Raw genomic sequence first — 25,651 nt, 5'->3', positions numbered from 1 at the left:
GGGGCCACGCTGTTTTGCTGGGGGAAGTGAGATGGCCAGGTGAGCTCTAGGGCAGATGCTGGTTCAGATTGAGGAGCAGAGAGGCCTCAAGTCAGGAGTCAGGCCGTGCCCCCTGGGCTGGGGCTGGGGCTGGGGCCCGAGGTAACAGGGAACAGCCAGAGCAGGGACACTGGAGAGACAGGTTTTTACACAGTCCTCTCTCAACTAGAGACAAGTCTACGTGTAATACGGGAATGGCAACACTCAGATAAACAAGGGCATCCTTCTCATCGACAGTGAGCTGTAAGTATGCTCTCAGGCGGGGTCTGAGGCACTTCAGGACGAGTCGACCCTCTGCTCTAACATGGGCCCAACAGACGTCTCCACGGAGAACAATGCCACCAGGTCTTGAATAAAGCTCTTCCTCTGAACAGCTCCGGTGCAAACACAGCCAGTGCCCGTTATCTGCAGACTCACCAGCTCACCGAAACGTGTTTGTCCCCGGCAGCGAACACTCATGCACTCCCATAATCACTCACGGACATGTCGAGTGGGCAAAAACGTGAGCTGTGTGATACACACGACCCCACTGAGGTTGAACAAGGCAACTCGCTGCCTTTTCACTTCAGCTCTCCTGTTGCACAGAAGTGTCCTTTTCGTGGTCTATTAGCGCCTTGGTTTTTTTTTTTTTTGCATTTGTGTGCTTTTTTGTTGGTGACCTAGCTGTTTAAAATGCACCCCCCTCCCCTACCCCCGAGCACAGCGCTGGAGTGCTGTCTAGTGTTCCTAAGTAAGAGAGGGCTGGGATGTACTTTATGGAGAAAACATGTAACGTGAGCTTTGCTCAGGCATGAGTCCCAGGGCTGCTGGCTGTCAGTTCCGTGTGAGTGAACCAACAACCCACGTCCAGCAAGGCGTCTTTACACAGAATCACCAGTGAAACAAGGCTACGCTTGGGTGGGCTGATGAACATGTAGTGACAGGAGGCTCCCCGGAACCTAAGCTTTCGCTTCCCCTGGGGAAATGGTTCTGTGTTGGCCCATTTATGGCGGCTGCGCCTTCAGAGAAGGACTAAAATAGTGAGAAATGGTGGCATCCGCCCTTCGCCCCAGGCAGGGGGCAGGGAAGGTGAAGCTAACGGCTCTCATGCTTCCTAGATGTTGGTGTAGGACCGGGTAGGTGGGACGAGGACCCGGGAAACCCTGCGTTCCTGTCCTGGTGCTGCTACGAACTGGTGACTTTCAGGACGTCACCTGATTTATCTAGGCCTCATGCTCCTCATCTGGCAAATGAGAGAGAAGGAGGGAGTTCCAGAGGGAGAAGGGTTTGGGCTAACCCATCGCTCCCGACTTCTCCAACACTGAAGTAGCCCTCAGACGCTGTGCCCCTTTCTTGACCCCGTTGTCACTCACCGGGCTCCGAGCTGATCCCTCCTCTCCCAGGCACGGCTTACCTGGGCTCTCCCCCTCACCTACCTGGCCCCTCCCTCACCTCTTCCCGGATGTCACCTCTCAGGAGGCCTTCCCCAACTACTAAACCCGCCTCCCGGGACCATCTAACTCTCTTCCCTGATTTATTTTCCTCCACAGCAAGGATTTCCATCTGAGGCACTTACACTCCACTTGTTTTGCTGTTTCTCTCTCGACACTGGAATGAGATTACCTGAAAGCAGGACCCGGCCTGCAGTGCCCCGGCGCCAGGCAGAGAGCCTGCCGTCAGGGTGAAGCCAGGCGTGAGCGGTCTGGTCAGAGTTAGCTCCCATCACCGGCACCATCGTTCTGATTGCATTTTTTTTTTTTTAATATATGTTTTATTGATTTTTTTATAGAGAGGAATGGAGACAGATGGAGAGTCAGAAACATCGATGAGAGAGAGTCATCGATCAGCTGCCTCTTGCACGCCCCCCCACTGGGGATGTGCTGGCAACCAAGGTACATGCCCTTGACCGGAATCGAATCTGGGACCCTTAGGTCCGCAGGCTGACGCTCTATCCGCTGAGCCAAACCGGTTTCGGCCTGATTTCACCTTTATTGCTGGTTTAGAAGAAAGCGTTCGTGGCACTGCTCACCTATAAATCCTCGACGCCTTTGCAAGGCGTCTGAGATGAACTCCGTGAGCTCCTCAGGTGCAAAGGCCTATAAGACCTCAACGGAAAGCACGGCTGCCACCAGCCCGGAGGGAGCAGTCACGCTGTTCTAGGTCCCATCCGAGCTGATTCCTAGATTTGGCCCCGCAGTCGCGGGGAAAGGCGTGAGCCATAGCGGGGACCCCCGGCACACAGGCTCTGGGGTCGCTGAGTCCGACCACCTCATTTCACAAACGAGTGCCATGTCCCGAGAGCGTTTCCCAGAGTGGCCGCTGGTAAGAACGAGGGAGGCCTGCCTTGTGCCGGGGGAGTGGGCGCGATGGGGCCTCGAGAGGGTGGGCGCCGCCGTTCAAGGATCCGCGAGTAACTACCACTTCCTGCCACGGTCCCGGACCAGCTGGTACTCGCTGTGAGTGCAAAGGTGAAGTGAGTAGGAATAGATGCTCTTGCAAGACGTTTACGGTGACCCAAGGAAAAAGAAGAGTTTTAAGTAGTTGTTTTAGAGAATTTGCTTTACATGAGGTACGCTGAATTCTTGGGGGGAGGAATGCATGTGCACAGCTCTGATATTAAAAAGAAGAACATTTTCAGCAATCGGTTAGAATCAAGGCTGAAAGCCTGATCCCAGAGATGTCTGAGGAACAGACATATCTCGGGCTTTATCTGAAGACAGACAGACAGACCAAGAGAGACCTCTCTCGGCGTCGGCTCACAGGGAGGCATGGAGCAGTGCTGCTGACGACAAACCCATTCCGGAAACCTGTCAGGTTCCTCAGGCAGCCAGTCTCCACTTTGTTCCTCACCTGGAGCCTGGCAGCTCTTACCGTTTAGCTGAGCCGAGCTCCTCAACATGCAAGACGGGTTTCTATTAGGATGAGACAGCCTTAGCCCACTTTTAACTTACACGGCTTCTGTTCAAGCAGGCGCGGTATCTGTGTCTCGAATACACTCGCGTTTTACCTTGTGCGTGTGTGGACACAAGGAGAGATGGATCGAGGGAGCCTTAAGGAAGCCCCAGAAACTGGAAACCCGAGAGCAAGCATGGCTGACCAACCCTGGTGATCACACAGAAGGACTGAGGAGAGGATTCCCAAGACTCCAAGAGACATGACTGAAGATTGGATCCTGCCACAAAGCCTTGAGGTGGTAATGGGACACCAGGAAATAAATGAGTTATGGAGGCAAGCCTGGACAGACGGGGCCCAGAGAGAAGCCCTGGGTGAGGAGAACGAGCTAGGAAGGATCAGAAGGAAGGAGAGGACAGTTCACATTACCCAGCAGACACAGCCGGCAGCCTCAGCACCACCACGGGTGGGGCTGGGCCACACCGCAGACTGTCCCTGGCTCCCTGCACAGCCAGGGCTCCCAGAGCACATGCTGTTGCCTAGAGCTCGTTACTGCCACCTGCAGTACAACTGGGACTCTGCACCCTCAGCAGACCTGGGCTGGGTCTAGTGATCTGAGCCTGATTGTTGGCTCAGGCTCCAGGGGAAGCCTCATGCCAAAACCCATCTCTCTTTTCCTAGACCCCCACGGTGGATCCTCAGTAGCTCGTCTCTTAATGCTCTGCTATTCTCTGAAGTAATGCCAGCTCCCCAGTGAGCCTCTGCGCCTGGTGTTCAGAGCTGAACTCAAAGCTTTTCTTGTCCTCTGCTTGACCAATGAGGTCCAGCGAGGGGAAGTGGCGGGCCCAAGGTCTCCCAGATTCCGAGTGGCAGGTACGGTGAGCATGGGGTCTCCTGATCCTTAACCCAGTGGCCCTTCCATTACCCACTGCGGCCTCCCGGGAGCCACTGGAGATACGTATTTTTCAAACCTCACAATGCTTAGGTGAGTACCAAGTACATCATCAGCACTTAATATCTGTTGATTATTTCTTCTTCTAATGAGAAGATACAGAGTATCCAGGGAGCAATCGCCAAAACTAATCAGAGCAACACAAGTCCTATGAATTACAATTTGTACATTTATATATACTATATATTACATCATATTAATTTTTCAGAAAAGAATGAAAAGGGCATCTTGAATTATTATTATTACTATTATTTTTTTTAATCCTCACCCAAGGACATTTTTCATTGATTTTTAGAGAGAGGGGAAGGGAAAAAAAGAGAGAGGGGGGGGGAGGGAAACATCAATGTGAGATAGAAACATTAATCAGTTGCCTCCTGCACTTGCCCTGATCAGGGATCAAACTTGCAACCTGGGTATACGCCCTGACTGGGAATCAAACCCATGACCTGCTGGTGTGTGGGATGACACTCCTACCAACTGAGCCACACTGGCAGGGCTTGAATTATCTGAATGACTGTGGGGCAAATGCCAGCCAAGCTGTCCTTCTACATAGGGTATCAAAAACAAGGTGGGGGTTTTGGAATTATGAGGAAAATACCGAGAATGGTAATAGTGAACTTCTTAAGGAAAACGATGTTAAGACCAGGAACCCTGTACCGAGGGGACTGTGGGCTCTCTATTCCTGGAGCAAAGCTTCCAAAAACAGTTTGATGAGTTCATTGTCCCCAGGGAACTTCCTGTTTCCACAAAGATGCCTACACCAGCATCACCAGTTTATTCTGTGTTTAAAAAAAATGCAGATTCTATTTAAAAATACAGAAACTTACTGCATGGCAGCGATTAGAGCCTCAACCATCCCACTTTTCACATTTCTTTGGGAAGAATCCTTAGGTCTGGAAGGAGAGGGTGACAGCACGTAAAAGAGGGCACCCAAGTATCCTCATTTCTATGTCTTCAGGAAATATGGACTTATTAACACATCCTTTCGTTCTACACAGTGTACCATGCAGCGCATTGGCACCTGCTTCAATGTCACCGGGCATGGCCACATGTGCCTCTGCAGACTCTCCGTCCTTCTCAGAGAGGTCCCCAGAGAACCCGAGGATGGGATGGGGTTCCACAAGGAATGCAACCCCACAGGCTGCTGGGGCCACTGGCAAATCTCCCAGCTTCCTGTGCCCACTTCTAACACCCCCCCCCCCGCCCCATAACTTTTTAATAACTTAAAAAAAAAAAAAGGATCTTTGGGAAAATGTTTCCTAGGTGCTACCTTATTTAACAACCGTCTTATCTCCTGGACAGTATGAGTTCTCCAATGCAGCAGGCCAGAGGCTGCAATCTCTCATTCTTCCTCTGAAAATCACTGCAAACACTGGGGAGAAGTAGCATTTGACAGTTTCCTACAAAATGGGCAACTGTAAAGTCAATTATTACTTAGTTAGAACTTTGGAGTATTTTTTTTGAAGCTCGTATGAAGCCTCTGGTGACTAAGGCCCAAATCTTTCCAACCAGGACTCCGGAGGCTGAGGCCAGACTGGGCTTCCCCCCTCCCCGGGCACCAGGACAGGAAGACGTGTGTTACCGAACCTCTTGATTGATACATTGGGCCTATTCACTCACTGACAGAGAGTTACGTTTCCAATTAAACTGTTAGTGTCATTGCTTCGAGAACTGATCTCAAAGGCTTCCCTCATGAGAAGGACACCTGGCCACCCAGAGATGGGCACTGAAAGAAACCACCTGGGCAGGCCCTGGAGGGTGAGGCTCCAAATGAAGAGAGAGAGAGAGACAGAGAGAGAGAGACAGAGAGAGAGAGAGAGAGAGAGAGAGAGAGAGAGAGAGAGAGAGAGAGAGAGAGAGAGAGAGAGAGAGAGAGAGAGAGACCACTGAGAGCACTGAGCTGCCAGCCCCATGGGTGAAGAAGCCACCTTGGAAGTGGGTCCTCCAGCCCCAGCTGCCCCCTTGTGGATCAGAGAGGAATTGCACTGCTGAACCCTTCTCCGGTCCACAGAATCATGAGCAAAATATGCAGTAGTTTAAGACGGTAGCTGTTTTGGTGTCACACAGTATCTAGGATTAGATAACAAGAGCAATGCAATCTATAATACTAGACAAATAAGGATAGGCCTTATCTTAACAGATCTGCTCCTACAAGCACTTGCTGGGAAGGAACACAAATTTACATATAACATTATTTAAAAATCTGCACTTACACTTACAGAAAGGGGGAGAATTGCTAATTTCTATTGCAATGCGAGTCCACTCATCCGCGTAGGCACCATCTCCTGGGAGAGCACGTGACTCAACCCTCACAGCCAGGGGAGACGCCCCATTGCTGACATCAGAGCTCAGCACGCAGCACAATGCATTGAATTTGCCCGTTTGCTGTCTGCCCCTAGAAGCAGGGGGCATGTCTAGTCCTCTTTTTCTTATTTTTTAAAAATATATTTTATTGATTTTCCACCGAGAGGAAGGGAGAAGGATAGAGAGTCAGAAACGTCGATGAGAGAGAAACATCGACCAGCTGCCTCCTGCACACGCCCTGTCGGGGTTGTGCCCGCAACCAAGGTACATGCCCCCCTTGACCGGAATCAAACCTGGGGCCCTTGAGTCCACAGGCCGATGCTCTATCCACTGAGCCTAACCGGTTTCGGCTCTAGTCCTCTTTGTAATAGGAATAATGATAATGGATAATGCATAAAGAATGCTTATGATGTCCAAGCACTAGACATATATCTTATGTTTACAATATCAACTCACTCAATGTTCAGAGTAGCCCTGTGAGGTAGATACTATTCTGACCTTCACTACAGACGAGGAAACGGAGGTAGAGAGGCTAAGGAGCTTGCCCAAGGCTGGGTAACTTACCCAGATAGTTAAGTAGCAGAGCCTGGCTTTGAACCCATGCAGTCTGGGTCCAGAGTCCATGCTCTTAACCATTCTGCCACGCAGCCTCTCCTCTGGCGTTAGGCATTCCATAAATGCTGCTGGTGCTATTAACGAATCCACCATAGAAACCAACTCCACACTTCTCACACAGATCAGGGGTTCTGAAAGTCAACAAGCCTGCGCCACCCCATGAATAAAAATCAATGCTAAGAACTACACGCTGACATAAAACCCCACACAAATGCTCAGTAATGATCATGAATTCGCTACCCAGACCAGAAATAAATCGGAATGAGAAAAGATACTCCCTACTCCTTCCTGTTTATGGAAGGAGTTATTAGTGCTAATCAAGTCAGTAGCCCCTAATATCATTACTTCCTGAAAATCTATGCTGAGAGGAACCCAGGGAGGGCACAGACCAAGCTCACAGATGAATACAGTGGAATCGCACGCTCATTCACCATCCACTGCAGCAGGTTCCTCTATCAAACCTCCTGACCAGCAGATTCGTGTCCTCTCCTTCCCCATTCTCTCCATCTGGGGCAGGTTACAATGAGAGTAAGGAGAAAAGCAGAGCTTTCACCAAATTCAGGGTCTGAATTAAAAAATAAAATAAAATCCACAAGCAGCTGAGAACTGGTTGCAAATGGCCACAGAAGAACTGGAAGGTCGGTGTAGACGGACTATGACCACTTTGCCTGGATACGATGCCTCATTTGCAGGTTTCAAACTGAGGGTTACTCCTCTACGCGTAGTTTAGTAGGCCAGCCGCACCAGCAGCACCTGAGCGCTTAATAGAAACGTAGTTCGGAGGTCTGGGATGCGTCGCCATGTACAGAACTCTCTGAGAGCAACTGCAAAGGATGGGCCACGTGAGAGCAGTGATGGTGAGAAGAAGGGGGAGTCTCTTCTCAGGCGGCGACTCTCCGGTTCCCTCACTGCACCAGCCCCCAACATCTCTGGGACCTCCACCCAGACTCCCAGGCAGCCAGCCTGACCCTAAAGCTGAGGGGAGCAGTGACGGGGAGTGGGCGGGCACGACGCTGTCTTGGACTTTGCAATGCATCTGAGTTCGAGTCCCAGTTCCACCAGTTACCAGCTGAGGGAGAACACAAATGATGTAATCTGTAAGGTGGGGGTGGGAGGGATAAGCCCGATGCCTTGGGTTTGCAGAAAATGGAACAAAGGTGCCAGCCACCTGTCTCCAGCCCAGGAGAATACTCCAGAGCAGACTCTCTCTTTCCTTCTCCCGGCCTGATGAGAGATCAGGCTGAGCAGTTTCATCGCCAGGGGCCAAGGATCAGAACTGCCGCGTCCCATGTGGAACCTTCATTTCCAAAGCGCTCAGAACCAGAAACGGCTTCCGAGATGATGACACATTCACTTAACAGATGAAGCAGCGGAAACCCAGAGAATGTAATGCTTGGGGTAATACAACCCTCCTTACCCAGCTCCTTTATCGTGGATATCATGACCAGTGACGTGCAGTTCTAAAAACCCCTCCTCACAAATGTCCTGAGAACAATGTTCTTCGCCGGAAGCCGACAACAGGATGGGTGGTCGGAAGCCCGGGAGACCCACGTTGGAATGGTGTCTCCACTACTATAATAATTGTGTGACCCTAGGGCTTATTGACTCAACTTTTCTGGGACTCACTTTTTTTCACCTGTGAAGGAGGCCCGTTTGGTCACCTCTATAGTCCCTCTCCCTTAAAAGTGATCCAATGATTCCAAATAAAATATAGCTTTTGCCAATGCCCTTAAAGATATAATTTTCAATACTGTCCACAAGGTGGCAGAACATCTCTTTTACAGAAGTCCCAGCAGAGTGACACAAAGGATGGGAAAAGAACTTCAAGAAACTAGTGCATATTTTTCAAAATATTAATTTTTCTTCAATTTAATGATAACATTTTATTTTTGGGTTGGTGATTCTAATCAAGCGTGTGGCCAGCAAATGTGCCACATACCAGGAGACATGGGAAGTGTTACAGAGCTCAATTTGTATTTTAAGGTATTAAAGTAGCATATGCACAGGGGAGAGACCGTAAAATAATGTGAGTTTAGAAACACATGCTACCCAACCACCAAAATCTGGCAAGGACTCGCCTTCTTGGTAACAGAAACACGAGAGGCAATTACTTGCAAAAGATTTGAATATACAAAAATTTAAAAAACAGATTCACATGGAAAAGTGCCACAGAATAAACAGAGAGATAAAAGTGATTACAAAAAATACTTAAGATTCTAATAATAAAGTTTTGAATTTTAAAACGCATAGGGATGAAGCACAATGTGGTATATGAATTAGATCCTGGAACAGTAAAAAAGGCATTAGAAGAAAAACTGGTCAAAACCAGAATGAAGCATTTAGCTTTGTACCAAAGTTAATGCCTTACTTAGTTTTGACACGTGTGCTAGGGTCATGGAAGACAGACATTAGGGGAAGCTGGGTGACGGGTAAAGGAGAATGCTGCACGATCTTTGCAACTTTTCTGTAAATCTCAAATTGTCCCACAATAAAATTTTCTATCTAAAAATGCATAGAAAAGTAAGACAAACAGATAGCCAAGAATAGACAGAAACACACAGAGTTTCATAAGAAATGTCCAGTCTCGATGATGATTTAAGAAAAGGAAATTGGAAAGTAGGGGACAGTCACTCACATGCAATAAACCAAAGAAAAATAAATAAAAATGACAAAGCCTGGAGCAGAGTGGGCAGCAGACAGAGAGGTGTATTCGAGGACAGAAGCCATGAGTTGACAGCCTTTGACCTGGTAATATCAGTTTTAGCAACCTACACCAAAGCAATAATTTAAAGGAAAGAAAAAAGGTCACCTATTTTTATGAAATCGTAGATCTGCTCTGTAGCACTGGAAATTGCTCCTGTGGCCAGGGGGTGCCTAGATGAACTCTGGTGCTATAAATCACATGGGACCTTATAATGGGATGAAGAATGGCGACCTGAGAATTGTAGAAAGGACTCTGTGAAGCCATTTTTAAAGAGATCACTATATGCCATGTAGCATCCTAGACCGGGCCCTGAAACAGAAGGACATTAGTGGGGTGGGGAGGGAAATGTGGATCAAGTTTAGTTAATAGCAACTTCTTGGTTTTGATGGTCATGTCATGATTATGAAGATGTTGTTAGCATATGGGGAAAAGCTAGGTGAAGGGTATATATGGGAACTCAATCTCTGCGATTCTTATAAATCTTCATTTTTGTTAAAGTGAAAACAAAGAGCCAAAACTGGTTTGGCTCAGCGGTAGAGCGTCGGTCTGCGGACTGAAAGGTCCCGGGTTCAATTCCGGTCAAGGGCAAGTACATTGGTTGCGGGCACATCCCCGGTAGGGGTGTGTGCAAGAGGTAGCTGGTCGATGTTTCTCTCTCATCGATGTTTCTAGCTCTCTATCTCTCTCCCTTCCTCTCTGTAAAAAATCAATAAAATATATATTTTTTTTAAAAAGTGAAAACAAAGAGCTCAGAATTATACACAGACACCTACTGCGATCAACTACAAAAAGACTTACTGTATAAAAGTTAGGTAGGCTGGAGGAACGGTTCCAGAGTTATAAAAACACTTTGCTCTCTGGGTGGAGGGAGGGGTGGGGAGAAGCACAGGCATTCTGTGTTGCCGTTGCTATTTAGAGGTCTCACTGGAATAACCATGATCAGGACGCCCAGACTCACAGAGGACTGGGAGGTGTCTACATCCTAACCGTCTAAAAATGAGTTTCATCTTTTTGGAAGTAAGTCTCATGTAGGGAATAAAGAAGAAACTTTCTATAATAATTTTTTAAAGGATCCACTCCTCAGGGACTACCCTTAGAATTTCACGGTACATGAAATTAAATATTTCTTCTTTTGAAGACAAGAGGCTGGGTGCACAAAATTTGTGCACGGGGGAGGTGGTCTCTCAGCCTGGTCTGCACCCTCTTAGAATCCAGGACCGCTTGGTGGATGTCTGACTGGCAGTTGGACATCCTTCTTGCAATCCCGGATTGCTGGCTCCTAACTGCTCACCTGCCTGATCACCCCTAACCACTCTGCTTGCCTGCCTGCCTGCCTGATCTCCCTTAACCACCCCTGCCTCGGCCCTTGCCACCGTGGCTTCATCTAGAAGGACATCTGGAATGACATCCAGAGTGTCGTTTGGCTGTCTGGTCTAATTAGCATGCTATGCTTTTATTATTACAGACACACTTTCTGCTTATTGGGGGGAGGGCTTGCACTCAGCTTCCTAGTACACGGCGTAAATGTTTATCTAAAGAAGTTACTTCTACAAAGCTTGAACATTGGGAAAATCCTGGTTTTCTAGTCACTGGGCCCCTCTTAGGTGCCCAAGGCAACATTAAATAGGTGAGGAGCAACTAAGAGCGTGAATGGGAGGGAGGGGATTGATGTGGGAGTCGAGGAGGGAGAGGGGGACTCCTCCAAAGTGGCTCTATCCAAATCCTAAACTCACTGGCTTCTTCGAAATTCGTGAAATGCAAATGCATTAGGGCTGTTGGATTTTGAAATAACTAACTCTGAGAGGACATCCTGGCTTTCCCCACAGGGCTTCCCTTGGCAGATTCCATGAACGGTGGCTTGACGGTGCACCCCGAAAAGCACGCAGGACAACAGCTCAGTGTCTGCAAAGGGGACTAGGCGGTGGCCCCAAAGCATGTACATCTGCCAATCACCAGCGACGCACACCCCCTCCACTCCGACCCCCCCTTCCTCCCGCTGCGGGGCCACCCTCATCGCAAGACCAACTGAAATGACACTACCGAGGAGGGGCCTGAGAACACCGCACCCACGGAGCTTCTAGAGCCCAGAGTTCATCTCGGCCTCAGGTCAGGCCGGCAGGCGGGTCCACACACACACACACACACACACACACACACACACCCCCGCCGGTTTTCGGAGAAGGAGTTTGGTTGGATGTTTGTCCTTTCTTCCCAGTGACGAGTGCTGTGACATACCGACAGACATACCCACATTCCTCCCCGTCTCTGAGGGCTTGGCATTCGTGGGGGACGCTGGTCACATTATTTGCTGGGGGCCCCCAAATAAAGCTCCCCGTGAGACTCCTCCGGACAGCCTCGTGGGCGAGGGCGCAGGAGCCCAATGGCCTGGGCGCCCATCCTGGCTCCGCGACTGATTCGCCGCTGAGCTTCCCAGGCCTCGGTGTCCACATCTGCAATATGGGGACAACGGTGCTCGGCCCCCTACGTTTTTGTGAGGGTGAGAGTCAAAGGAAATAAATCTTTAAATATATATACATATATATATATATATTTTTTTTTTTTTTACAGAAAGGGAGAGGGATAGAGAGCTAGAAACATTGATGAGAGAAAAACATCGACCAGCCGCCTCCTGCACACCCCCTACTGGTGATATGCCCGCAACCAATGTACATGCCCTTGACCGGAATCGAACCTGGGACCTTTCAGTCTGCAGACCAACGCTCTATCCACTGAGCCAAACCGGTCTCTGCAGGAAATAAATCTTTAGAACCACGCCTGACAAAAGGTTAGCCCTCCATGAAGACTCAGGATTACAGTGATTCCAGGACGAGGTACCAGAAAAACCATCACACTCCACAAGGAACGGCCTTTGCGCCCTGCACGGTGTGACTTGTATAAAGTGGGGTTCAGAGCCCCTTCCCCCTCCCTCTATGCTTGGGGTTCTCAACAGGAACAGAGACTTCCTATGGCACGAAGACCTCGAGGTCCTGGGTGGGCGGGGGAGGGAGAAGCGGGTGCCCTTTGCCGAAGTCCCTCCAAGATTCTGAGTTGCCCTAGAGCACATGTGTCAAACACAAGGCCCGCGGGCCAAATCCGTCCAGCCAGGCCTTGCAATGTGGCCCGCACCGCGCTGTCATCACTGCACTCCGCTGCGTTTCCATCACAATGACAGTTTATGACTGTTCAGTAAACCATTCGGCCGGCGATTTAGGCTGGATTTTAGATTTTGGCCCCTTCTCTGATTGAGTTCGACACCCCTACCCTAGAGGTTTGTGCCATTCACCCTCAATGCACACAGACTGATGCTCACTGACAACGCGCCCTGCCCCGCCACCGTGGGGCTGGACAGGGGACCTCAGGCTGTGTCCCCCGCCCGGCAGGGCTGGACAGGGGACCTGAGGCTATGTCCCCTGCTTGGCAGGGCCTGACAAGGGTGGGATGGTAGGGTCCGGATCTAGCCCAATAAGGGGGACCGGTCAGGTCTGGGTCTCACGCGATTTTGAGGTGCATACGGGTGGGCGGGGACTTGACTCTGGTTCCCGTGGCGTGCCCCAGACTCTGACAGGAGGAAGGTTTTCATATACAGTACATTTCACTAACTTTCTTTCATCTCTGATATTTCTATTACAGAGAAAGGGCAAACAGCAATGTTAAATTATTTCCTCTAATGAATCCCCTTTTAATGTGCACGAATTTCATGCACTGGGCCACTAGTTTAAAAAATAAAATAAAATAAAAGCTACCATGCACCGAAACCGGTTTGGCTCAGCAGTAGAGTGTCGGTCTGCGGACTGAAGGGTCCCAGGTTCGATTCTGGTCAAGGGCATGTACGTTGGTTGTGGGCACATTCCCGGTAGGGGGCGTGCAGGAGGCGGCTGGTTGATGTTTCTCTCTCATCGACGTTTCTAGCTCTCTATCTCTCTCCCTTCCTCTCTGTAAAAAATCAATAATATATATATATATATATATATATATATATATATATATATATATAAAAAAAAAAAGGCTACCATGCTAGCGGCAGGCCAAGGACTCCTTCCAAACAGAACACTGCTGGCTCCCAGCAGCCTTCAGGCTGCGCTTGGAATGAAGCCGAGCAGATGAGGAGCCGTGGAGCCGTCAACCACGAACCCTGCGCGCCTTCCCGGAGCCACGGCACTTCGGCAGTTTCCAGCAGGGGAGTCAAGGCTCTGGGCCTGCGAGGCGTAACTGCCACTAAGGGAGCCTGTCCCGTTTTATTCACAGACACAGATCTGCTCTGTGATTCACAAAGAATACCTAGAGCCAGCTTCATAATTAGCAAATGAAAATGAAAACTGGGGCCGCCTTGTTCAAAAGAGCAGGAAAAAAAAAACACGCTGTAAAAGTATTAAAAGACAAAACCTCTCACTTTGGCATTCTCTCTCTCTCTCTCTCTCTCTCTCTCTGTCTCTTGCCTTAAGGTGTGCTTAGCTTGTTATTTACTGTCACGCTCCCTCGGGCACGGGATCCTGGCAGGGTGAGTGCAGACCGTCCCAGGCCCAGGGGCCCTGCCCACCTCCACAGACCAGCATCCTCTGGGTTCCCCCTCCCACCAGCTGCTGGACCGCTACATTGCACCCTGGCCAGAGGTGGCGAAATTGAGCCAGGAACCCCTCTTTTCTATGGACTCACACCCCTAACCCCCAACCCAAAGCAGACAGGTGTCCCTCAAGTTTATTACAACCGCTGCGCCAGGTCATGCTAGATCCCTAGAATGAGAGCAGGCAGGCTTCACCCTACAGAGTCGCCCACTAAACACCCCAAGTGCTGCTCTGACCCTTCTCGAGACACCATGGGGCTTACGTACCCAACACCAACTCTCCCCACGCTCACACTAGGCTCCTCCTGGGGAGAAGGCAACAGAGGGGTGGCTGGGTGGGGAAAGGGGTAGGGAGGTGGCAGGGCTGTGCACAAGCTAAGGCTTCAACCCCTGCTGCACACCCTGCTGCCCCACGGGACTCACCAACGCACAAGTCAAAGACGAAATGGTTACGAATGTCAAGGTGGCGACTGCATTGAGTGAAACCCTGATTCCCAGCACAGGGCCCCGTCCCACGGCATGACACCAAGCCCACACGGCTGGCCCTGGGGACCCCATCGGAAGGCCAAACGCAACAGCTCACTCTCGCTTCCATCATACAGCGTGCCTGCGCTGAGGACAGGCTCGGCGAGGAGGCTTTGCCCGGCACAGGCGGAGGCCACCCTGGAGGAGGCGGCGTGAGGGCTCTCACACCACCTGTGAGGCAGAACCGGGTTTACCCTTAAAGGTTCCGAAGCCCACGCAATCAAACAGTGCTGGAAACAAATCAGTTTCACTAAAGAGAGATGCTGAAAGGAAGCCAGGAAGGCTGGTCAACAACCTTAATTGCTCTAACCACTCACCCTTCAGTTGAGACATTGTTAGCTGAAGCAGCCTCCATCTCTGTTTGTCCCGTGTAAGTTTCTGTTATTCCCTGCCTAAGCCCTATGGGTGTTTTCCCCAAAGCCTCAATAAAAGGGGATGACAGGGCCAGAGCAGGGATAGTTCTCCCCCTAGAGTTGGACTACTGCCTGGCCCGCCATATCGCCAAATTGAATTTAAATCTTTTCATTTGTGTGTGGCCCTTCTCCAGAACCCCAACCCTGAATTGGTTTCACGCAGGACGTGAAAGAGATTCCTATAAAACAGTAGTTTTAACCTGCCACGTTGTGCAAAAAGCCGACACAGGCAGAGCGGTGGAGATCACAGAAATCCTCCCAAAAGCAAACGTGGTCTACGGGGATTTACTCTGAGTGGCGCGGAGATTAGGAAAGACGGCGCACCGCGGGATAATGACTAAATAAGTGGCTCTGGGCTGATGACTTGTAAGAAAGGGGGCCATTATCCAAAGTCATTACTTTGAGGTGAGACTATAACCTCCTCGCTGAAAGCACGCTTTTTACCAACCTTCGCTTCTGGGTCACTGTTGATACTACAAGAATCGTCATCCTCAGCATGAGGGGCGTTTCTAGAAAAAAACACACAAAAAAAACAGAACACAAACAATCAGGAAATGCGACCTAGAATTCCATTGCAAACTCTTGGTGGCAAAAAAAGCCCCACCTCACAGCTGGGCGTCCCAGGGCCCTACCTGAGTTTCAAAGATGCGTAGCGCAGTGTGGCTCCTTCAAACTCTTTGAGACTGGGGTCCGGGTTCACGGTGGCCGCGTGCAGGTCCTAGGGGAAAACAGACGCCTGTTAGTGGAGGGCCCATGACTCGGCTGCAGGCAATCACCAGAAAGGAGAGCCCTCCCGCAAGGAGGCAGCGTGCACGTGAGCTCAGGTGGGAGAAGGCATGCAAGGGCTGCTGGGTGCTGGCTCCGTGCAAGGTGCTGCTCAGCAGACAGCAGGCAGCCCGGGGCAATCAGCCTGAAGTCATTCGCAAGGGGAGACCTTAAAAAAAAGAAAGAAAAAAAAGAAAAAAAAAAAGGCCATGTGGGTGTGTGAGCTGGGCGTCTTTAGCAAGAAGCCCCATCACTCCATCCCTGCCGAATGCATGCGAGTGCACGATGCTCGCAGAGGAGAGAAAGGTGCAGCCACAGCCATGCACACAAAGGGCGACACAGCAAATGATCTGAAAGCTGACAATATACTTGCCTTCCAAATGTCACTATTAATCTTTCCCCCATTCAGAACAGCAAAATCACTCCATGGCTGTTTCTAGACATATAATTATTCACACAGGGGGGGAAAGCACATTGATTAAAAAAAAAAAATAAAAAGAAAAGAAAAGGAAAAGGGGAAAAAAAAAAGACACAAGACATGATTGTTAGCATTGGTGTTCACAGGATGGGTTAGGGAACAAGTTCACTCTGACAGCCACTTGCTAGCTCACGTTCTCTCGGTCTAGGTGAGCGCCCAAAGACTAGGCAGCAGGAAAGAGAGGGCACTTTACTTACCAACACACATGCCCACACCGTATTAGCAGACAGAGAACTTGTTTGCTAACTGCAGTCGTACAAGCAAACGAAATGCTTGCAAATATTCAACCCCCAGCCCAGCTAACCCCATTGGAACCACTGTCTTTCCCATGAGCCAAACCAAGCTGTTGTCTTAGGTAGGGGTGCAGTTAGGGATGCACAGGGGCTGGTTTGGAAACTGAGGAATGTCCAAGGTCAAGGGCATAAAAAGCTGAGGGGTCAAATTATTTTCATTTAAAATAAATTTTAAAAAAAGGACAACGAACGGGAAAGAGTTGGCAAGGAACACCTGACACCACCATCCTGCTGAGATTTAGCCCCGAGCAAGCGAACGTAAGTTCCTCTCATCCATAGGAAACTCTGCTTCTCGGACACACAAGCCTCTTCACATATTAACTATTTGATCACTAAACACAATTAGAGAACAAAGCAGGAAGCCCTGCCTTGTTGGAAGAACTCTTACAATGGATCTTTGAATCCAAACACAAACTTCTAATGGGGAAATTCCTCCCCCCCTCTCTAGATTGAGTGAATATTAAAATAGTTTTCATCGCCGAAACCGGTTTGGCTTAGTGGATAGAGCATCAGCCTGTAGACTGAAAGGTCCCACGTTCGATTCGGTCAAGGGCTACCTTGGTTGCGGGCACATCCCCAGTAGGGGTTGTGCAGGAGGCAGCTGGTCGATGTTTCTCTCTCATCGATGTTTCTAACTCTCTATTCCTCTCATTTCCTCTCTGTAAAAAATCAACACAAATATATAAAAATAAAATAAACATTTTCATCTAAGATTTGGGGAAATAATACTAACCAGGCCCAGGGACACCCTCATGAATCTGTTGCATTGACTCGGCGGGCAGATCTTTTTTCTCAGATAGTAAATCAACAATGGAAACAACAACTACGTTCCTTTGACGACGAGATGAAAGCACTGCGCATGCCTTTAGCTCACAACATTAATACGATATTTTAAAACCACTCAGAGCAGAAGGAGCCAAGTTCCAATAGCCCCGGTGCTGAGAGACACACTTATCTAGCTCTGAGGGACTCTGCAAGGGCAAAGCCATGGCAAACTTAGATCCGCGAGCTCTCTCGCACGCTTAGTGTCTTTGTTTGCTTTCTTCTTGGACTATGCACCTGAACTGTAGTTTTTCAAAACAAATTAGAACGTATGTAGGCCACTTGCCAAAACCGGTTTGGCTCAGTGGATAGAGCGTCGGCCTGAGGACTGAGGGGTCCCAGGTTCGATTCCGGTCATGGGCATGTGCATTGGTTGCGGGCACATCCCCAGTGGTGGGTATGCAGGAGGCAGCTGGTGGATGTTTCTCTCTCATGGATGTTTCTAGCTCTCTATCCCTCTCCCTTCCTCTCTGTGAAAAATCAATAAAATATATATTTTTAAAAATAGAACGTAGGCCACTGTATTTATTTTAAAAATAAGTTCCTTTTATTGAATAAGAGTATGAACGCTGCCCAGTCTGTGACCTCTCTCCTACTCCATCCCCAAAAGCAGAGTTGGGCTTTCGCTGAAGAGAACATGAATGATGCGGGAGGGTCCCCAGGGGTCAGCGGAGGGTACTGGGAGCCCCCTGGCATGGGTGGGCTCTTGTGTTTGAGTGTTTTCTAGGGGAGATGATCCCCAATTTTTCTTATATTTCCAGAAAGGGCCAGAGACCAAAAAAGGTGTAGAGTCACTGTTGTAGGGGTATCGAGTAGGAAATAAAATTTCAAGCTAAAAATCTCTTTTTCAAAAGGAAAGTAGTTCTATTTAGCTCCAAATCATCATCATCATCGTTTACATACTATCAATCTTTGGTTTTCACTTAAGTCAAATTTGAAAGAGGATATCAGACCATGAATTAGGAATACTAAGATCACTGTGTTTTTGCCAAGAAATTTTTTTCTTAAAAGGGTGTGTATGTCTGACAAGAGAAATCTGAAATTGCTACTTATACTTAAGAGATACTCTGCTGAGACTGGGGAGGGTGAAAGAAGAGTATTTTTTTTTAAAAACAAGTATTCAGAAAAAGCTTCATCATTTAATAGAAAGTTCTCTGTAAGTGTGTTTAAAAACATTTTATGTATTTACTCTTTGGACGAAAGGGGCCCTGTATAGCACAAGTCGGTTACGGTCCTAAAACTACATGAATCTAGCTCTCATGCCCCGGAGACATGAGTCAGCTGGCGAGCTTCCAACAGTCACCCTCTACAGATTTAAATAAACAAAGGTCTAATACAGTGATTTAAAAAAAACCAAAACTTAAAATAACATGGGTACTCCTCAAGAAACCCTTTCACATAAAAATCAAGTAAGGAAAACCAGAAACTGACATTTTATGTTATGATTAGCCAAAGACCTTTTCTCCCTTCTGTATTTCAAAATAGTCATTAAATTTTTTTTCTTCAATAAGTGACCATAATTTTTTTTTCTCTTTAAATTAAGGACAATGGAATTCATCAACAATTTTTTTTTTAATTTCAGAACCACATATTCTATTCATCTAAATTTTTTAATTAAGAGGAAAGAATACAATATAATAGCTAATACATTTTTTAAAAAATAAAACAACCCGTCCTCACAGGTCTGGCTCAGTGGATAGAGCATCGGCCTGCCGACTGAAGGGTCCCAGGTTCTATTCCAGTCAAGGGCATGTACCTGGGTTGAGACACATCCCCAGTAGGAGTGTGCAGGAGGCAACTGGTTGATGTTTCTCCCTCATCAGTGTTTCTAACTCTCTATCCTCCTCCCTTCCTCTCTATATAAAAAAAAAAATCAATAAAAATTATTTAAAAATAAAATAAAAAAAACAATCCAACAGAGATTCTTTGGTTCTACAGGAAGTCTGCAATTGTCCAAGCCTGTAGTCTGGATGGTGGGAGTGAGCTATAAAAGGCAAGAGGAGACAAAGAGAAAGCCAAAGAGGAAAAGGCAGGTGGGGGCAAAGTCTCAGCCCGAAGACAGGGGGACAGCGTAGTAAGGGAAGAGAAGAGACCATCTTCCATGAGCCACGACTGCCTGGTTGATCATCTCTCAGGCACAACGAGTGATGGTCTGGCGTTAAGAGTTACAGCTGGGGCCAAAACCGGTTTGGCTCAGTGGATAGAGCATTGGCCTGAGGATTGAAAGGTCCCAGGTTCGATTCCAGTCAAGGGCATGTGCCTTGGTTGCGGGCACATCCCCAGTGGGGGCTGTGCAAAAGGCAGCTGATCGATGATTCTTTCTCATCGATGTTTCTAACTCTCTATCCCTCTTCTTTTCTCTCTGTAAAAAAGTTAATAAAAAAATTAAAAAAATGAAAATAAAAAAAAAAAGAGTTACAGCTGGGGACACATTCTCTCAGAGCCTGTCCTGACCTTGCCCAGGGTCAGTGCTTCTGACTCTAATCATAGTGACTGTGCTCTGTTCTCGGTTCTCGGACAGTCCTGGGGCCTAGCTCCTCAGAGACAGTGTGTCCGGGGGGCTGACCCAGCGCCTGGAGTATGGCACCTTGGTGACCACACACACAGCAGATGCTGTGTGATGGATGAACTCACTAAAGGAATTCAGTTCCCTAACCTTGCCCAGGGAGAGCTTTCTTCTTCCATACTTCTCTTTTGAGACCCTGGAAAGCAATTGCACACCTCAAACAAGACCCTACCTTCTCTTCCATCCTCTCTCCTTAAGGAATTGGGAAGCATCTTCGGGCTGGAAAGAGTATAAGGAAGACTTGCCTCAGGGCTATTCGTTATCCAGAAACATTTTGTGTGGCTCCCTCTTCTAAAATTCAACCTTTTAGTAGTTTGGAACAAGTCAATAGACTAGGGGGAGATGATCACGGGCCAAATTTCAGCAGCAAAAGCTTCCCGGCCAGTTTACAAACGTTCGAGAATACTGTCGGCATGTGCAGAGGAAACATTCTCCGCTGTGCTTCACACGTCCCCAGGCAGCCCTGGAACGTGATATGTAAAATCGTCAAACTGTAAGGAAGCCGTCAGTCCTAAACTTTGGTGGGGCTTAGTCAACAGATCTGGTACTCACGCTTTTCTAAAAAGCCAGCTCAGAGAAAAGCTGAGTAAAATATGCATTTCTAACACACCATCTTACAAGTTTCTTCTCTCCCTGAACATTTCCCTTTCTCTCATGTCTCCAAGTTAGCTGAAATAGAGTCTGTGTAGGGACCAAAGAAATGGTGTCAGAGAAATAACCACGTCTCTCTAACTGTTGTTAGGGCCTGAGATAATGTTATCAAGAGAAGTCATTTTCTGGAAGGTTCTGCTGCATTCTTCCCCAAACAAGGAATGGAAGTCTACTATAGCCATTGAAGAAATAAAAATCTGAGACACAGAAACCGTGGGGTGCCCTCCTGGACACACCATACCCACACCCTGGCCCCAGGAGGCGAGTGTTAGAAGGACTTCACTTTTCCCACACACAGAGGACAGGAGAGTGACTGAACGCATACGGGGGCTCAGAGATACTCCAATCTCCTCCCTTCTGGGCCCCAGTGAAAGCAGAGCAGGCTGAACCCCCAAAGCCAGGGAAGAGGAGAGAGAAGCACTCAGGCCTGTGATTCGGGAGGATTTAGGAAGTCCAAGTTCTACACCCAGTATGGCCACTGGTCACTGTGCCTCAGTTTCCCTGTCTCTGACGTATGGCTACTGGTGTCACATGGCCCCTTCCCACCCTGGCTGTAGGGCACTTCTCATTGGGGAAGATGGCTGAAGGGTCACAACAGGGGAGCGAAGCCTTGCAATGGAGAAAGACTCTGACAGAGACACCAAGAGCAAAGGTGTGTGGGTGAGGAAAAGAGAGGATGTCCGTGCCTCAGCGAGACCTGGCTCAGATTCTGGGCGGCCACTGCCACGCTCTTTGAGCATCAGGGCTGTGTTGGTTCCTCTTTCTCCCCCAGTGCACCTAACGCAAGATGAATAACTGACTGAGTGGAATTTGCTCAGAGAGCAGGAATACGATGCTTCAATGCAATGTTATCAAAATCGCCCAGTGATAAACAACAAAATCCTACATGGCTCGGTAACAGCAGGATGTGGTGAGTAGGTAGGTTTTACCTCCTCCCAGCCAAGAGCAAGCAAATAATCAAAGACGTAGAAAACAAGGTCTCTTTCCTTTTCCTACGGGAAGGGTGATAATAGTTGCAAATATATAGAGGAGCTTTTGCAGGTAAGAGAGGCAATTCAAACGTCACCCGTGTACCCAAAGTAAAAGAAAATAGGTTGTTTAAAAAAACAACAACAACAAGATTGTGGTCAGAGAAAAGCAAAAATGTCTTGGTGTCAGTGATCAAATCACTTATCTTACATTAAAAAAAAAAAAAGCCATTATATAATTGTGACCTTTTCCAAATGTAATTCTCTTGACTATTTCATTAGCAAGATTCACAGAGGTTCTCTGCAGGACTCTTTATGTTAATAAATACCACAATGGGATTTTTTTTTTTTTTTAATGCCTCAGTTCTTTGTTTAAACATTCCTATTTCTTCCTCAGGGCCAAGGATAGTAAGACAGGCGATAATTATAAGACGTCTGGCCAAGAGACGTTCTTCTGTGTGTAAATATTTTATGGAGACAGCACCACGCAATGACACCTACAGAGTGAAATGCTGCCTCTGGGAACCCTGGGGAATCTTAACCACTTCTCATTAATCAGCCCCTCTTTCTTGGTGTACCTAACAGTGTTTCAAGAGATCAAAAGCCATTAAAAAATGAAAACGTCCCTGAAAGATGGTATTAACACTATTTACTAAGAGGTTTCCAATGCAACATGCACGATAATCAAAGAGCTTACCTCGATGACCTGTTGGGGCAGAAGCAATGAGTGTAAAGGGAAATCACCAGTTACATCCACTCTATTAAGTCGTTACAAAGAGACTCCGTTTTACCTCGCTCTCTGGGGTGGGAGATGGCGTTACAGAACTAAGCGAGCCTTTCCTCGACCCCTGAAGGTCCGATGGGGCGGAGACAGGGCGCTCCCACTGCGTCGTTCCTGTTGGTATGTGCCAGTAATAGGTCCCGGCGATGTCGTTGACTCTTTTCCAGCCGGGAGGCAAATCCGGGTCAGTCTGAAATGAGTGATCACTCCATACATCTGCTGGGGAAATAGAAAAAGAAAAAAAAAAAGAGAGGGTTTTGTTAAAAGAGGAAACAAATTACAGTCTTCCAAGTTTAGTACCAACAGTCAGGAGAATTCCATAGGCAGACGTGTCCAGAGCCCAAGTAGAAGAACCACAGCCATCCAACGGATACAGAGCATGGTAAAGGGGTGATATGGAATAAAATGAGGGAAGAACTGGAAAGGAAGGATGATGCTTGAGAATCTACTAGTATATTCTACCTAATAAAAGAGTAATATACAAACTGGCCATACCTCCATTACACCCACAAGCCACGCTCACCATACAATCAGAGCAAATATGCAAATAAACCCAACCAAGATAGCTACAGCCACAGAGAGCAGTAGGGAGGCTTGGGTTTCCCCAGCAATGGAGGAAGCCAAGCTTTCCACCTGCCCTTGCCGGCCTAGGCCTCCACTCAAGGATACAAAGTTTCAATTAGAGAAGATACACAAACCCCAATAGAAATGGCTGCCAGCCACAGAGCGAGCAGGAAGTGTGGGTGGGGACCAACCTCCCACATTGCCCAGGCAGGGTCTGTGATGGTGAGAATTTGGGGTGTCACCAAGGTCACTCTCACTCCTCCTGCTACCCTCCCCTGGGAAGCCAGGGCTCGTGTGCCAAGGAAGTCCCCACACTTAGGCCTCCCTGCAACCATGCCGCCTCTTCTGACCGCAGAGGCTGGTCAGGCTCCCCAGGGGTTCGTGCAGAAGCCGATTTGTATGTCTGGCTTGGAGAGAGTGCACTGCCCAGTTGGCTTCTGTGTGGCACTGGTGGGTGGCCCAGAGTCCCATGCTGCACCCTGGCCTACAGTGTCTAGCCACGCTCATTGCATCTCTGTGTGGGGACTCGGGCGCCATGACTTAGGCAGAGGGGGACACATGGGGGACCCAGAGATCAGCTGGGACCTGCCCTTCCACGCCAGATGCTTGCGCTTTGAATGCTGGCCAGGCCTAAGGACTGCACCCATGCACAAATTTTGTGCACTGGGCCTCTAGTACTTATATAAAGGACCCATTCACTATCAAGTTATACAACACCAAGAATCCTAAGATCAAATCAAGGCTCTATTTGTTGTAGGTGCCGTTGAGTCGGCTCTGACTCCTGGTGGCCCTATGACTGAGTGATGGCCAACGTGTCCTGTCCTCAACAGGCCTGCTCAGCTCCTGTAGGCACAGACCTATGTCTTCTTTCATGAAGTCACTCCACATTTGGACTTCCTCTTTTTCTGCTGCCTTCTATTTTCCCAGCATTTTTGTCTTTCCTAAAGAACTCTGACTCCTCATGATATGCCCAAAGTAGGACAGCTTCCGTTTTGTCATTTTTGCCTCCTGTGATGTTTCAGGCTCAACTAGCTCCATTATCCAGACTTAACTACCTAATCTAAGTGAAATTTACAAGGTTATGCACAAAATCTATTGAGTCCATTTATAAATTATTAGTAAGATTTACTGCCTGACATCCTATAACATTCCCAGCAATGAATACAACTTGTATTTTCTTTTAACCACTTTCTATAAATGAATACTGTATTTCCACCTTTTAATGACTCCTCCCATTTGATATAAATATATGCACAGTAGCAATGCTTTTTATAAAATTCTAGAACTCTAAGTTGCACAAAGAAGATTCTTAAGGAAGACCTCCTGGGAAAGCCTTGGTATTCAGGAAGGGACCAGGCTGACTGTAAAACCAGGCTAGTAATATCTATAATATTAAAAGCATAATATGCTAACTATAATAACCTTCTAGACGCCCTTCTAGATAACCTTCCAGACGAAGTTAGGGCTGTTAGGGCCGAAGCAAGCTGCCATGGCTGTGAACGCTGAGCCCTTGCACGAATTTCGTGCATAGGGCCTCTAGTACGTATATAAAGTCGGGTGGGTGTGAAATATGACAGAGAATGTCAGAAACTGGCAAGCATGTGCAAAGTCCAAAGGCGTTCAAATTCAAGAAATAATTGTTAAACACTGCAGGGGAGGTGGTTAATAAAATTAATCAGCCATTCCCTGGCCTATGTGAATATCTTATAAGTTTACTAAATAGCTATTTGCTTTTTTGAAAATCTCTTTCTTGATTTTTTTTTTTCCCGAGTTGAATCTGAAATTCATTAAAGTGCCAGAGAAGACAGGAGAGGGAAGAGGAACAGAATAAGAAACTCATAGAGGCAGAGTCAGAATGGAGGAATCACAGGCAGCCCATCACTCAGGGAGGTAGAAAAACTTAAAACACTTGAGCTCTGAATCTGGGGATCACTTTCTTCTAAGGATGGGGTCCTTTTCTTGGTGGCCATTCAGAAAAGGCTGGAGCGCAATGCAAATGAGAAAGCCCGGGGGCCCTGCTCTGTGCAAATGTCACTGCACCACGTGGGCAGGCGGAGGGAAGGCTGCTACAACCACCACAGGAAAGAAAGAAGCGAAACAAAGAGGCTGATTAAGACCATGGGCACAGATGCACATTCATGAGGCTGTTTGGATCCCAGCATTCACTTCCTCATTTAAATCTGCCAGAGGCAAAACTGCCACTTGTCTCAAATTATGATGGAACTTACCCTCCCCCTCCAGGAAATTAAGCATGATTAAATAATTTCAAGTTACCCAAAGTCCAAACAAACATGTGCATAAACTCCTTTGTCCTTTGTTGATTTTAGGAGGTTGTTTGTGCAGTTACATTGTTTTCAGTATCTCAACTGAGACAGGACAGGTAAATACATGGGTCTGGGCACTGGAGAAAAAAATGCTCAAGGGTGTCCCTTGTCCCATTCCCGTGGCTCCAAGACAAGCTCTGGGGCTAGAAACTGAAAGGACATAAGGAGGCTACCAGTTACCAATTCTGGAGTTTCTGAGGTCTTTGGGCCTGCGTTTATACATTTATCCCAGATTCCTCTATAGCTGGGGCATTAGCATAACTGAAGAATAGCTTTACACAGAGCACTAGCACAACATGACATTACTAGGGGCCCAGTGTACAAAATTCGTGCACAGGTAGAGTCTCTAGGCCTGCTCAGCAATCAGGGCCAATTGGGGCCTTCCTTCATTCCGTGCCACCCCCTGGTGGTCAACACATGTCATAGCGAGTGATCAAACTCCCGGTCTCCCGGTC

The 25,651-nt window shown here is 48.0% G+C and overlaps 1 protein-coding gene across 14 annotated transcripts in view; it reads right to left on the bottom strand.

Moving 5' to 3' along the window:
- The window catches only part of APBB2 (amyloid beta precursor protein binding family B member 2), a 324,770-nt gene that overhangs the window by 69,981 nt on the left and 229,138 nt on the right, over positions 1 to 25,651 (bottom strand). For 8 of the 14 annotated variants that reach the window (XM_036417779.2, XM_036417754.2, XM_036417808.2 and 5 more), the window contains 4 exons: positions 22,319 to 22,527; positions 16,123 to 16,185; positions 15,617 to 15,702; positions 15,433 to 15,493 (listed from right to left, as the gene is read on the bottom strand). In XM_036417779.2, coding sequence (XP_036273672.1) covers positions 15,433 to 15,493; positions 15,617 to 15,702; positions 16,123 to 16,185; positions 22,319 to 22,527 — 419 coding nt within the window. The remainder of the gene's footprint in view (positions 1 to 15,432; positions 15,494 to 15,616; positions 15,703 to 16,122; positions 16,186 to 22,318; positions 22,528 to 25,651) is intronic. The other 6 variants (XM_036417797.2, XM_036417771.2, XM_036417852.2 and 3 more) reach the window with 3 other exon arrangements.

The sequence above is a fragment of the Pipistrellus kuhlii genome, unplaced genomic scaffold (genome assembly GCF_014108245.1).
Source record: "Pipistrellus kuhlii isolate mPipKuh1 unplaced genomic scaffold, mPipKuh1.p scaffold_m20_p_1, whole genome shotgun sequence".
NCBI classification, from domain to species: domain Eukaryota; kingdom Metazoa; phylum Chordata; class Mammalia; order Chiroptera; family Vespertilionidae; genus Pipistrellus; species Pipistrellus kuhlii.
Note: the sequence above shows the minus strand (reverse complement) of the source record. Positions and strands in the feature narration are given on the sequence as shown.